Source organism: Haliotis cracherodii, unplaced genomic scaffold (genome assembly GCF_022045235.1).
Source record: "Haliotis cracherodii isolate W230 unplaced genomic scaffold, xgHalCrac1.p SCAF_11, whole genome shotgun sequence".
NCBI lineage: Eukaryota > Metazoa > Mollusca > Gastropoda > Lepetellida > Haliotidae > Haliotis > Haliotis cracherodii.
The window spans coordinates 18,753,474-18,768,081 of record NW_027266266.1 but is presented as its reverse complement, the minus strand read 5'-3'; the positions used below and the strand labels follow the sequence as shown (position 1 = coordinate 18,768,081).

Genomic DNA, 14,608 nt, shown 5'->3' with positions numbered 1-14,608 from the left:
TACAAAATAAATTAATATGTCCGCTTTCACACTAGATCCTGGGAGAGTTAAGGAGGTGTCATCTGCTGGGAAGAAGCTTTGCATCCCACACTGCATCAAGGGAAGCAACTAAGCACAACAATCAGCATGACATGGTCTGGTAAAGAGGTGAGGTGAGGTGAGGTGAAATGGGGTTTAACGTCGTGTCCAAGATTATTGCACTTATATAGCGACGTGCATGTACGTGTGTGTGTTTGTGTGGCTGCTTGTACTAGACCGGACTGATGCCGATTTATAGTGCTAGCTCAGGGAGATACCATGCCGCAGTTTAACATGAATACCCCACTCAGACACAGTATACTGACTCCGAGCCGACAAGTCCTTGTTTTAGCCCTTTAATGCCGAGCGCCAGACAGGGTAACAACAAGTACCATCTTTTAACGTCTTTTGGTATGACGCAGTTGGGGATCGAACCCCAGACCTTCCGCTCTCCGGGCAGACGCTCTACCACTAGACCACGGAGGCGGTCTCCGGGAGGACGCTCGACCACTAGACCACGGAGGCGGTCTCCGGGCGGACGCTCTACCACTAGACCACGGAGGCGGTCTGTCTGGTCAAGAGACACAACACAAGGCTTATATAGGATCTTTATTGATGAATCCTTCCTGGATGAGGTAGTCATAGAGCTTTCTGGTTTTGTTGACGTCAATCTTGATGAGTGTTCGGGCCTGGGCTAACTTAAGACACCCAGCTCTCTGACACTCGGACATCAGGACCCTCTTGAACCCAGAAAAGGCTTCCGGTACGAGTCTGACGGATGCACACAACTGAAACACAAGAGATGGTGGGGTTTTAATCTGCTCCAGTGAACCTGCAGCGTTATCTGGACAGGCATTCCCCAAGGTATCATATCTCCATTCTAGTTCCATAAATACCCAGGGGAAGGCCCTTAGATTATTAAGAGGCTGGTGTCATTTAGCAGGTATATTAGTGAGTGAGTGAGTGAGTGAGTGAGTGAGTGAGTGAGTGAGTGGATGGGTTTGGTGGTTGAGTGAGTGAGTGAGTGAGTGGTTGAGTGAGTGAGGGAGGGAGGGAGGGAGACCGACAGACATCCCCAACTTTACCTCTCTTTCCTTCTGAGACAGCTTCTCCTGGCCGGGTAGTCCAGATATATCAAGAGGAGGGGCAGATTTTCGAGCTAGAGTGAAAAACAAAACTGCAAACTTGAATTTCCAAAGCTTAAAATCATACAACTGACTATAGAGTATACTAATACAAATTACTGACTTGCTAAATAAATTTTCAGCCATAATAAGACCTATTCTGGTTTTCCCTAAGTGGGATATTTTTTGTAGCAAATAAGTACATTTTGCGCCCCACTCAGCAGTAGTCTAACTTTCTGACAGCAGGCTGTAAATGATGGAGTGTGAACCAGACAATCCAGTGACTGACATCATCAGCATGGATCTAGCAACTGGGATATGAGGATATGCATCAACCAAGTCAGCAAGCCTGATCACCTGGTCACGTTAGTCGCCTCTTACGGCAGGCACTGGTTGCTTTAGACCAGTTCTAACCTGCATCGTCACTGACTAACCAGTTACAATTGCTGGGTTTTTCCTCAATGCAAACTACTGCATCCTATACACGTGACACTGACTTTCAATCAAATCAAGGTAGAAGTTCAGGATATATATGAACATAGCAAATTGGTGAAAAGCTTTCCGTGATCTCACATGTGGGGGACAATTACCGTATTTGACATAATAAGCGCCCAGGGTGCTCTCAAAATAAGAAAAAGGGAGCTCTTATTAAAAAATTATTTTGGTGAAAAACAACAGAGTTGAAAGATCGTAAATTTCATGGTTTATGCTGACAGCCTGTTTATATATGACAGATATATTTTTCCAGGATTTAATTTCCCATAATTAAGGATGCATATAACACACATATTATACAAGAATAAATAAGTTTTGTGTACATTGATCAATCGGACAGGGGTGCTAATTGGGATTGTTCACTAGCCAATATATTAGCAAATATCACCATGGGCGCTTATTACGTCGAATACGGTACCTACTAAGATGCTGAATCAGAGTCAGAGATCTGATTGTAGTGGTTCCACCTATAACATCAGTTTCTGCAATAAACTGTGACTAAAGCACAGACCTCCCCCACTGGAGGTCTGGTGAAACTTACGGGCAGCAGGGAGAGCTAGGGGTATGCCTTTAGACACATTATCCAGAGCAACTTGACGATTCAGCCAGGACTGACAAGCAGACTCATCCTAGGAAAAACAAAAACATTTAATCAGTAAGAATTAGCCCACAAACAGGCCACCCTCAAACAACAAGGGATCCCCACCACTAACATGGACCTCAGACACTCCTGCAGTGTCAGGTACATCAGGCAACAGAGCTCCAGATAAGCTTTTGGTGTTGTGGGTATTTTACCCATGCATTTTAAAATCATTTGGTATCAGTAATTCTATCTGGGTATTCAAATTTCTGTTACCCACCAGTTTTAACACATGTGGGTATTTAAGTTAAATATTTAAAAACACTATTCATCTAGTCCCTGCAAACTGGTGTCGTGTAGGTTCGAGAGCTTTTTAGGACTCAAAAATACCACGATACTTCCACAAGAAAGTGTGATGGCAAATGATCATGATGTAACTGTCATCGTGGAGTTTGGCAAGGTTGACGGAATGCCTGTTTATAATTTCAAAATAAGTTGCTGATTTGCTAATTGAATACACAGGGTTACTTCACAATATTTTGATGATATGCACAAGTTTTATTTTTGTAGCGTATCTGTAATCTTCGTTGCATATTTGAAACGCTTGGATTTTTTTTTACCGCATATTTCTGCATTTCTGATGCGTATTTTACGCAGATACGCAGCTTATCTGGAGCTCTGGGCATGGTTCTGTTCAGTGTCCCAGTTGAACCTGTGTCATGGAGGGGAAACCCATGTGCACCTGTGTGGGGCCAACAGACAAAAACAACTTCTAGGTATAACCCTAAACTGGCTTTCAGAAAAACTGCAAAATGGCTGCATATAATCTGGTTCTTGTTGTTACCCTGCCTTGAGCTGGGCATCTGGAGCATAAAACAAGGACTGGTCGGCTAGGAGTCTGTATACTGTTGCTGAGTGGGCTATCCATGGTATGGTATCTCAGTGGGCTGGCACTATAAAATCTGGACAAGCACAAGTGCATGCACATCTCTATATAAGTGCGACCCCTGAAGATCCTGGGTAGAATAGGTCTTCAGCAACCCATGGATGTCGTAAGAGGCGACTAACGGGATCGGGTGGTCAAGTTCGCTGACTTGATGCATGTCATTGATCCCAACTGTGTGGATCGATGCTCATGATATTAATCACTGGATTGTCTGGTCCAGACTCCATTTTTTACAGAATGCCGTCATATAGCTGGAATATTGCCAAGTGCGGCGTTTAAACAACAAACCAACCAACCTATATAAGTGCAATAATCATGAACCCCATGTTGCCTCACCCCACTGTATGCAGGGAAGGTGAAAAGGACAAACCTGAATATGGGAGAGGATGTCTTTCAACAGATGGCGTTTGTTTTGTGTGACAGTGCGCCTAGACTTCAGCATACTGTAAATCTTCATGTGTCGGAATCGAGTGAGTCCATTCTCTCTGTACTCCTGGAGCTTGCGGATGTCGTTCTTCAGTTCCTGTTCATCTGGAATGAATGAGGCTGCATCAATCTAACCTGATTGACATTTGACACAAGTCTGCATGAGTCTTGGACGAACAAACCAGTCTTCAAAATAATACTTTTTTGGTTGACATAACGGGTGTGTAAACAAAGTCCTGGCTTAACGGGTGTGTAAATGAAGTCCTGGTTTAACAGGTGAGTAAAGTAAGTCCTGGCTTTACAGGTGTGTAAACAAAGTCCCGGCTTAACGGATGTGTAAACAAAGTCCTGGCTTAACGGGTGTCTAAATGAAGTCCTGGCTTAACGGGTGTGTAAACCAAGTCCTGGCTTAACGGGTGTGTAAATGAAGTCCTGGCTTAATGGGTGTGTAAATGAAGTCCTGGCTTAACAGGGGTGTAAATGAAGTCCTGGCTTAATGGGTGTGTAAATGAAGTCCTGGCTTAACAGGGGTGTAAATGAAGTCCTGGCTTAACGGGTGTGTAAACCAAGTCCTGGCTTAACAGGGGTGTAAATGAAGTCCTGGCTTAATGGGTGTGTAAATGAAGTCCTGGCTTAACAGGGGTGTAAATGAAGTCCTGGCTTAATGGGTGTGTAAATGAAGTCCTGGCTTAACAGGGGTGTAAATGAAGTCCTGGCTTAACGGGTGTGTAAACAAAGTCCTGGCTTAACGGGTGTGTAAACAAAGTCCTGGCTTAACGGGTGTGTAAACTAAATCCTGAATTGTTGAATGAGTAAGCTAAGTACCGGCTTATTGGGTGCGTATGCCAAGCCCTAACATGAGCACAGGGTCTTTGTTGTCATGTTAGAGTTACTTCCCTTGATCAGTGAGTGACAAAAGGAAACCAAGGTCATACAACACAGGTCATCTGGTTTCTGGGCAAATTTAACTGGAAATAAATATAATTAAACAGATTTCTACATACGATTCAGTGATTCCAAGTACATATCTGACTGCATTGGTGACTGTAGACGCATGAACACTCGCAAACTATCCACAATATGTCTGATCGAGCGCTCATAGCTGTGACTTGTCTCTGGAAAAGAACACATAACAATATCATTATTCATTGAGTGAGTTTGTAGTTTAACACCACACTCACAAATTTCCAGCTATGAAAGCTGCCTGTAAATATTGAGTCTGGACCAGGCAGATGTGTGCAATGATTCACACTGTTGGGGTATGAAAACAAACAATCACACAAGGCCAGCGCCTAGATTTTCAAAATGATCTTAGCCCTAAAATTATTGTAAAATTATTGTAAGGAAATTGTAGCCTATTTTTGAAACTATCGTAACCGTAAGATATCTTAAGTTTGTCGTAAATCTAAGATAGCCCTATACCTGTCGTAAGTTTATTTTATCTTCATCCAAGGTGGCGGCATACTTTGCTCTGGACATTTTTCATGATGAAGATGACAATGATTTGATGACAAGGCCGAGGATATTCGAGACAGAACTCATCGAACACTTGACGACTCCGAGCTATTCTCCTGCTACAGAATGCATCGCCAGGCGATATTTAACTTAATTCAACTGTGCAATCCTTTTATCCAGCGACACAATGAGCATTCCCGTCCCCTCACACCCGAGATCCAAGTGCTTGTGACACTAAGTTTTTTATCTAAGGGTTGTTTTCAGTCTGAGTCTCTTCTTATGACCAGCATAGGTTTGCTGGGGACCAGTTGTAACCCGGAATCCCCACGGGGCATTGAGTAAGGGAGAAAATGAGAAGATCTTGATACACTTTCTTACACAAATAGGATAGCAGACACAATTACCTGGCACATCTGCAATCTCAAATCTCAATCCTCCCTGTTTTATCAAATTCAGGGCATCAGGGAGTAATGACACAATTCCCATTCTAGTATTCAACAATTAGTTAATAACCTTATGACAAACACCAGGCTAGATACTCTTCCAAAGATAACCCAGAGCGTCCCATGAATATGAACACTCTCCTATGAAAATGACTGGCCTGGTATCAGGAAATGAGGGACCCGTGAAGATCTGGGAATAGAACAGGTCTTCAGCAACCCATGCTTGCCATAAAAGGTGACTATGCTTGTTGTCAGAGGCGACTAATGGGATCGGGGGGGGGGGGGGGGGGGGGGGGGGGGGGTGTCAGGTTCGCTGACTGGGTTGAAGCATGTCATCAATCCCAATTGGGTGGATCGATCCTCATGATGTCAGTCACTGGATTGTCTGGTCCAGAATCGAATATGTACAGGTCGCCATCATATAGCTGGAATATTGCCGAGTGTGGCGTATAACAACGAACCAACCAACCAAGAAAATGAGGTTCGCACGACCCATTCTGTTTACATAAGCTCATGACAGACACTATGATGATACTGACCCATTAGCTTTCTGTAGTTTATCAACCCATAGTCACGTATTATTCTGCAACAAGACAAGAATACCAGCATAAGATTCAAACAACAATACACGTGTGTAATTCATCAAACACATCAGGGCCCACTTGCACAAAGCAATCTTAGCGCTAAGATGATCGTAACTCCCATACTTTAACATAGGCTTACAATAGTCTTAGGGCTAAGATCGCTTTGTGCAAGTTGGCCCAGGTCTTTTACTCTGATACCATACCTCTTATCTTCCCGAGGCAAGAGAGTTAACTGACTATAAAAGTCCAGTTTCCACCCTTGCCGAACTAGGCTGGCATTAAAGCAGTTACATTTTGGCTGGACTAAAAGGTCTATGCAAATTCCAATCAAAATCGCGCAATGACATCGAAATCCGGTTCATAAACTGTCATGCAGATTTCGGTCAATTGAAGGATTTAGAAAGCATTTATCAAGGTGCTCGCGTGATTTAATGCACTTTGGGGTGTAATACCCGTTTTATCACAATATAGATCTTGATTATCAGAGGTGGAATCTGATTGGTCCATAGCTGAGGCATAGAAGGGGCATAAACTCGTAATAGCCACTGGTGGCGCTACGATCGAGCCTAGGAATTCCAGCCTAGTTCGGCAAGGGTGGAAACTGGACTTTTACAGTCAGTTAACTCCCTTGCCTCAGGAAGATGCATACCTCTCTGAGTAGACATTCCATAGAACATTGGGCACCGGGTGAACCCTGAGCGAACATGGACTGTCCAATCGAAATGAAGGACATAAGAGTTCTTCTGCCAATCATATGTGCCAGCTTCCTAAAACGATTTGGCTTCATTTCTTTACTACCTTGATTGAGAAATTTAGATTTTAACAAAGAAAACCCAGGCACCCAAATATGTTTTTGACAAGAACACTTTTACCAACAAATCCAAGTCTCCAGCTACTGCCACTTTTGCCTATCATATTGTTGGTATCTTGCTGCCTCAGAGTAACTTGTGGTACTACTTCTGAGTGAGACATTGAAACTGTAACACCTAGGTTTTACAGCTGAATTGCATAAACAGGGTTTTACCATGCATCTGATTTTAACTGGTTAAAAGTCATGCTTTATTCACATGAAAATTCCATTATTTTCTGGTATTTTTTCATGAGATTTCTTTACAAGTTGCATAAAACACTTCTCCGTGATTTTGGTTGAAAATGTCAACTCTGGGTTGTGGGAACGTCCCTTGGGTCCTCGGTCCGTGGCTATTCCCGGCTCGAGTGATGACATTTTCAACCAAAACCTTTGGACATGTTTTACTCTTTTCTTATACACTCCGCATCCTCAAATCCCCTGTAAAAAGACCCCAGTGTAAAATGATCAATGCCAATACAATCTGTTCAGTTTAGAAAAGTGCAAGTAACTGATGAGTGAGTGAGTGAGTTGGATTTAACGCCGCTTTTAACATTATTCCAGTTAAATCGCGGCGTGTCAGCTTAATGTGGGAGGAAAGCCCGAAGTGATGTAGGTCTCAGACGTTTACCACTTTGGTGAAACCCACGAGCATGGGTATGGTGCTGACAAACCTAGACACATAATCGGGGCCAACCCGGGATTCCAACCCACAATCATAGGTTTCTGTCGTGCCCAAGGGATGCAACTCTGCACAGCAAATCGCGGCGCCTTAGACGACTGGGCCACCCGTGCCCCCTAAGTAACTGATGAAACAATTTATGAAAATTAATCCAACTTTTTATGTGAAAATAGCCAATTTCTTACTTCTTTCTCCTTTGCCTTTCTTTTAGACAGGTGTTGTATATTTCAATTACGGCGGTCTTCAAATCTGCAATAAAACCATTCATGTAATATAGAACTCATCATGCGTCATGAGTTCAGCTAGATGCTAGATATGTCAGGTGATCAGGTTGTTGGGGTTGTGTCGCACAGGATTTTAGTTGCGCTTGACCCATGATCACAGTGGTGATTGGGTGATGCATGGGATGTGTTTGGGTGTTTTTTTAAGCTGGAAACTTTGTTCTTGGATGTTTCCACACCAAGACCGAAGAATAAGAAGAAGTGCATAGTGTGAGATAGGGTAAGTTTAAAGGTAAGTACATATCCTAAATGAAAATGCATTGAAGTACATATAATGCTCTCAGTTGTTATCAACCAGGCCCCCGTTCCACGGAGCGATCTTAGCGCTAAGTCGATCATAACTCCCATTCTTCATCACTGACTAACGACAGTCATAGCGCTAAGATCGCATTGTGGAACAGGTCCCTGAAGACTAGCAGCACAAACAAAGTTTTTCTGTGTATATTTCACCTTCCTCCAGCTGGTTTTCTCCGTCATTCTCAAACTCAATGTGTTGAAGTTCCAGTTCAACAAAGTTATCGTGTTCAATACTGAAGTCTCCACGAGCGGCCATATATCCCGCCATATCTATTGACAGAGCAGTGCCCTCAGCTGGTCTTGGTGGGTCCTCTGAAACTGATATCACGTCACATCTTGACACACATATCAGAGGTATGTGATAAGTACATTGCATCCTGACAGCTATCAGAGGTATGTGATAACTACATTGCATCCTGACACAGCTACCAGAGGTATGTGATATTTACATTGCATCCTGACACAACTATCAGAGGTATGTGATAACTAGATTGCATCCTGACACAACTATCAGAGGTATGTGATAACTAGATTGCATCCTGACACAGCTATCAGAGGTATGTGAAAACTACATTGCATCCTGAGACAGCTATCAGAGGTATGTGATATTTACATTGCATCCTGACACAACTATCAGAGGTATGTGATATTCACATTGCAACCTGACACAGCTACCAGAGGTATGTGATAAAACTACATTGCATCTTGACACAACTATCAGAGGTACGTGATATTTACATTGCATCCTGACACAGCTATCAGAGGTATGTGATAACTACATTGCATCCTGACACAGCTATCAGAGGTACGTGATAACTACATTGCATCTTGACACAACTATCAGAGGTATGTGATAACTACATTGCATCTTGACACAACTATCAGAGGTATGTGATAACTACATTGCATCCTGACACAGATATCAGAGGTATGTGATAACTACATTGCATCTTGACACAGCTATCAGGGATATGTGATAACTACATTGCATCTTGACACAGCTATCAGAGGTATGTGATAACTACATTGCATCCTGACACAACTATCAGAGGTATGTGATAACTACATTGCATCCTGACAGCTATCAGAGGTATGTGATATTTACATTGCATCCTGACACAACTATCAGAGGTATGTGATATTTATATTGCATCCTGACACAGCTATCAGAGGTATGTGATAACTACATTGCATCCTGACACAGCTATCAGGTGTATGTGATAACTACATTGCATCCTGACACAGGTACAAGCATTGTAACACTATCAGAAGAGTTTCTACAACATTCTCAAGGGACTGAACTCATAACATCTTTTTTGTGGGATCATTAAGCCCAATCGCCCTCAAGGGGAGGGAGGATTTTTTTTATATTATTTAATATTAATAAAAATAATTTTATTATTATTATTATTATTTTATTTGTAAAAGACAACTTGAATCTAATATACAACTCTATTTTCTGGACGATGGCCTGTGGCTCAAATAGGCTATGGTAACCGCAGCTAGGTTCCCTGAGAATCTGACACACTGTGAATGGTATTGCATGTGCACAAAGCGGATTCTAGTGCAAAATTCGAGCAGTAAAATCTATTTCTTAACAGTGTATAAAAATAACAATATCTGCTGTCAGCTTGTGAGTAATGCTGCCTATTATAAGACACATGATACTCTAATATACTGGTACTTACGTTTAAACACAATAGGAGATGGATGATACGTGATCTGGGATTCTGGAAATTCTGAAAACAGAATGAGTATATATGTCATGTAACAAATGTTATATTTGGGACGACACTTTCTGACTAAAGTACAGATTCTCGTACTTTTTGGGGTTGAGTTCCATCCGGGATTCGAACCCACACTGCCAGAGTGAGGCACCTAATCGCCAGCACACAAAGTCAGCGATCTAACCTACTCAGCCAGCAAGGATTGCACAAAAATGAAAGTCTGACAACTGGTAGTCTAGATCAGTTACTTTGTGTACCCCTCTGACAAGTGTATATTGGCACGGCTCCCATGGCCAAAAGCTATGAACACACAAAGCTATTTATACGGGTGAGCAGGATTCTAAGAATTCAGTACACATCTCCAGTGTGGCGATGAGAAAAGGAATGATATGGCAGGGGTCGTCACGTGATCATATTGTGTAGGTTGGGATTACAGTGTGTGACCCATTTCTTTGGTTGGTGACCATGGTGATGCTGGGATGTGTTTCGGAGAATTGTTTTCAGAAGCTGGAAACTTTGTTCAAGCACGTTTCCACAGAAGGATCGAAAGAAGAAGGAAGAAATGCATTGTGTGAGATAGGATAAGTTTAAAAATTTATGAGCATGGTCAAAGGTTCACAACTAACTACACATACACCATATGTATTTGGAACGAAACTGGCTGAGTAATTATTTGTGAGAACACGTAGGTGTCTCTTCCGGCTTTGCTTCAGGGGAGATAACAACTTAACTCAGACTCGCTGACTTGGTTGATGCATGTCATCGATCCCAACTGCTTGGATCGATGCTCATGATATCAATCACTGGATTGTCTGGTCCAGACTCGGTTATTTACAGACCGCCGTCATATAGTTGGAATATTGCTGAGTGCGGCGTTAAGTATCTATATTAAGTATATAAAGCTGACCATTCGTCACCACTCGCCCCTTTCCATAACCTGCAAGAAGACTCGTCCCCCTATCGATGAATGTTATGTGCGAAAATACGACAAACCATCAGAATGCGCGTATGATTTCAAGTTCTTTGTCAAAGAATCCCTCAGAAATATTTTTTGATTTTATATATGTCTTGCATCTTAAAATATACCCAAGACACAGTTAAATGTGTTCAATCATACTGTATAATTCTGCATGTCCCGATGTGCTGTAACTTGCATCTGAAATATATGTAATATATGGGGAATTATATGTGAACCATCATGCACCGAGTTGACAATTGTTTTAGGTATGCCCGTTTGCGCTAAGACGGAACCCGGTCGCAAAAATGGCCATGAGAGGGGCACGAGTCGCTATTCGGCTTGTCCCGGAATAACACGAGTTGGTGACGAATGAAAGTTGACATGTCCGTAAGGATGGCTGTTGAAGATGGAGATACTTGATGACAACACAGTATCCAGGTTAGACCATCTTCATCCGACCCGTGAAGATCCGGGGTAGAATACGTCTTCAGCAAACCATGCTTGCCGTAAAAGGCGACTAACGGGATCGGGGGGTCAGGCTCGTTGACTTGGTTGAAGCATGTCATCGATCCAAATTGCATGGATCGATGCTCATGATATCAATCACTGGATTGTCCGGTCCAGAATTGATTATTTACAGACTGCTTTCATATGGCTTGAATATTGCTGAGTGCGGTGTTAAACAACAAACAAACAAACAATCAAAACAAAACGACTAAACTGATACCTTGATCCTTGATCAAATTTTCACACCCTTGATTCAAATCCCAGTAGGTGGCATGCAGCCATATTGGAGGTCAGCTACTTACTGGGCAGGGCCTGGTGGGGATTCTCAATGTACCACTGGTTGTAATGCTTTTCACACTCCGAGCTACTCTTGTTCTTCATCTGCTGTGACACATCCCGCCTGATGGGTAAATTAGGGTGTTAGTGAGTTCATCTGTGAGTGAGTGAGTGAGTGAGTGAGTGAATATGAATTTATGCCGCTTTTAGCAATATTCCAGCAATATCACGGCAGGGGACACCAGAAATGGGCTTCACACATTGTACCCATGTCGGAAATCAAACCCGGGTCTTCGGCGAGACGAGCGACGCTTTAACCACTAGGCTATCCGACCGCCCGAGTTCATCTGTAGTTCAATGAGGAGAGTGACTGTTGTTTCTTCCATTGTGGGGCTTAATGTTGTGTTCAAGATCATTTCACTCATATAGTTTTTCTAATGCATGTCTCATTAAAATCAGATCTTAGTTCTCGCTATCGCAAAACAAAGTGATTACGGGTCACGTCAAACTGACCTTGTGTGAACTTTGACTGACCACTACGGCACTAATTTCAAATTGGCAACTACACTTCGAAACATATTTAGACAAATTCTCCATTACAAATTTTAAACCTGAACAAAAAAACATTCTGGAATGGCTAATAGATGGTCTAGATTGTATGGATTCGGTTGTTAAACCCGTAACTATCGTTCGGAATACCCCATGTTAAAGTTTTCGAATTTGCATGATTAGAAATCACATTCCGACTGTCACTTTCATAATCTGGTAATTGACGCTCTGATTGGTCGGATGAAAGGTCATTCTGACAGGACCCCAAATGGGATGTCTTCAGATCTTTGTTTAGCAGTAGCGAGAACTAAGGTCTGATTTTAATGAGATTGATACACTGGATAATCGAGGGTGCTGTATTTGGCAGGCATGTCCGATGGAGTTTGTGAAAATCTTACCAGTTCCCGTATCCATTCTCCTGGACAAGACTCAGCAATCTCTCCTCATCTTGAGCAGACCACTGACTCTCAAACACGGGAAAGTCCTTTTTCTGAAACATCAATGTTATAGTGATGAAATAGTTTTACGTCACTGTTAATAACATTCCAGCAATATCATTGTTTGTTTGCTTGTTTGTTGTTTTACGCTGCACTAAGCAATATTCCAGCTATATGACGACAGTCTGTAAAATATCGAGTCTGGACCAGACAATCCAGTGATTGACATCATGAGCACCGATCCACGCAATTGGGATCGATGACATGTATCAACCAAGTCAGCGAGCCTGAGCACCCGATCCTGTTAGTCGCCTTTTAAGACAAGCGTAGTCGCCTTTTACGGCAAGTATTGGTTGCTGAAGACCTATTCTATCCCGGAATCTTCACGGGTCTCCAGCAATATGAATTCAGAGGACACAAGATATGGGCTTTACACCTGTACACAAATAGGGAATTGAACCCAGGCATTCTGTGTGACAAGAGGAAGTCCTTATCCACTAGGCTACCCTTAGCATGCTTGTCAACGTAAGATGTTCAAATGGCTACAACATGTACAATGCAGTGTTTCCAATATATTGAGAAAGTAGATAACATTGAAAGATTAACATCATTAACCCTTAAGACTGCGTGTCAGTAGTCATTTGTCTGGTCAAAACAGCGACTGTTATTCAAAACTGACCAGTGAATTGTCCAATTGAAAACAAACACCATGTATCATTAGTCATATACAAAATATGGCTACCTTTGTCAGTTTGTCTTAATATAGCCATGCTAGGAGAGGTCATCAAAACAAACTGACAAATTCCTACATATAGTATGTTGCGGCATTCCATCTCATAATTTGCTGTTCCGTTTTATCTAACAGTGGACCAAATTATGGATTGTTATAACAAAATCCGACGGACAGTTTTGGCATCCGAAAATACTGTATCAGAGCACAGAGGTGAAATATGATGTGCTTCATATTTCACATTGGGCACAGCAAGCATGGTAAAGTGACAATAACATGTTAAAAAAAGATAATGCATCTCCTTACACAAATGGCGTATGCATGGTTGCTTTCGTGATCCCCAAACTCTACCCCACGGGCGAAGCAGTGTAGGCACAGGTGGATGTTGGGCTGACACTGTGTGCAGAGGATGAAGGGTTCTGTCAAGGAGGTGGTGCATTTGGGGCAGCAGGCGGTGTCCTCCTCATCCATCATGGTGGCCAGTCTACCAACACAAACAAATATATACAGATGTGTGTCCTAGCGACATATTTTTCATAAAGGTTAATAAAACATATTCATTATACATGTATATGGGAAACTACACAATTTGTACCCAACGAGAGAGAGAGAGAGAGAGAGAGAGAGAGAGAGAGAGAGAGAGAGAGAGAGAGAGTTATGGTACAATGTTTAAACCTGTACAGTGAATGCACATCAAGCTAACAATCAACTGCTGGTCACTGGGTATATATGATAGCGGCGATGGTGGTCCTGTGGTACAATTTTGGCTAATTAGAATGTGTCATTTGTCTTAAGTCTAGCTTCAAGCTGTTAAAGCTAGTTCAATAATTGCAGTACCACTTTCTCCCAACTGCCTACCATTCATCGCTCAAGTTGATGATTTTCTAGGGCTGCTATAAGTCTGTGCGCGAAAACCGATGACATGTGACATTTACACCAAAACATTAATGGTGCGAACATTTACCACATCGTTGTCATGTATTAAAACGGTGGCCGAAAATGTATCATTGGCATTCTTGCCGTGATTCTTCAGTTAAATCAGGGTACCTTTGAATTGCAAAATCTGAAATGTTCCTCAAATTCAACGAAATTAAATCTCAACGCAGACAGATCTGTAACTTCCGGTCAAAAATTGTCTATCTCACCTTGAGAAGAGTTCCTTTATATTTAAATCGATAAATATTTTCCCGCTAATTATAATCTGAGGGTATCATGTAAACCTAAGAATAATATTCAAACAGTATGC

At 42.2% G+C, this 14,608-nt stretch overlaps 1 protein-coding gene across 2 annotated transcripts; it reads right to left on the bottom strand.

The window, feature by feature from the left end:
* Positions 1 to 614: 614 nt before the first annotated feature.
* LOC139455518 (transcriptional adapter 2-alpha-like) lies at positions 615 to 14,482 on the bottom strand. 2 transcript variants are annotated; one of them, XM_071237063.1, is made up of 13 exons: positions 14,410 to 14,482; positions 13,669 to 13,846; positions 12,594 to 12,685; positions 11,673 to 11,770; positions 9,867 to 9,917; positions 8,332 to 8,496; positions 7,786 to 7,849; positions 6,027 to 6,070; positions 4,594 to 4,704; positions 3,534 to 3,694; positions 2,179 to 2,266; positions 1,104 to 1,177; positions 615 to 806 (listed from the first exon to the last, which is right to left on the bottom strand). In XM_071237063.1, the coding sequence occupies exons 2-13, from the start codon at positions 13,834 to 13,836 to the stop codon at positions 615 to 617; spliced, it is 1,308 nt and encodes a 435-aa protein (XP_071093164.1). In that variant the 5' UTR covers positions 13,837 to 13,846; positions 14,410 to 14,482. The 2 variants fall into 2 exon arrangements, with proteins under 2 accessions (XP_071093164.1, XP_071093165.1); XM_071237064.1 differs by lacking the exon at positions 14,410 to 14,482 and adding an exon at positions 14,221 to 14,360.
* Between the last annotated feature and the right edge of the window lie 126 nt (positions 14,483 to 14,608).

What these genes read in the sequence shown, in the direction of transcription:
- LOC139455518 (XM_071237063.1), bottom strand. Translation starts at nt 13,836, where the DNA reads ATGATGGATGAGGAGGACACCGCCTGCTGCCCCAAATGCACCACCTCC. An exon ending in ATCTCCTATTGTGTTTAAAC is followed by an intron (nt 8,497 to 9,866) that starts GTAAGTACCAGT and finishes ACGTGATATCAG; the next exon opens with TTTCAGAGGACCCACCAAGA. An exon ending in GTACTTGGAATCACTGAATC is followed by an intron (nt 3,695 to 4,593) that starts GTATGTAGAAAT and finishes CATTCATTCCAG; the next exon opens with ATGAACAGGAACTGAAGAAC.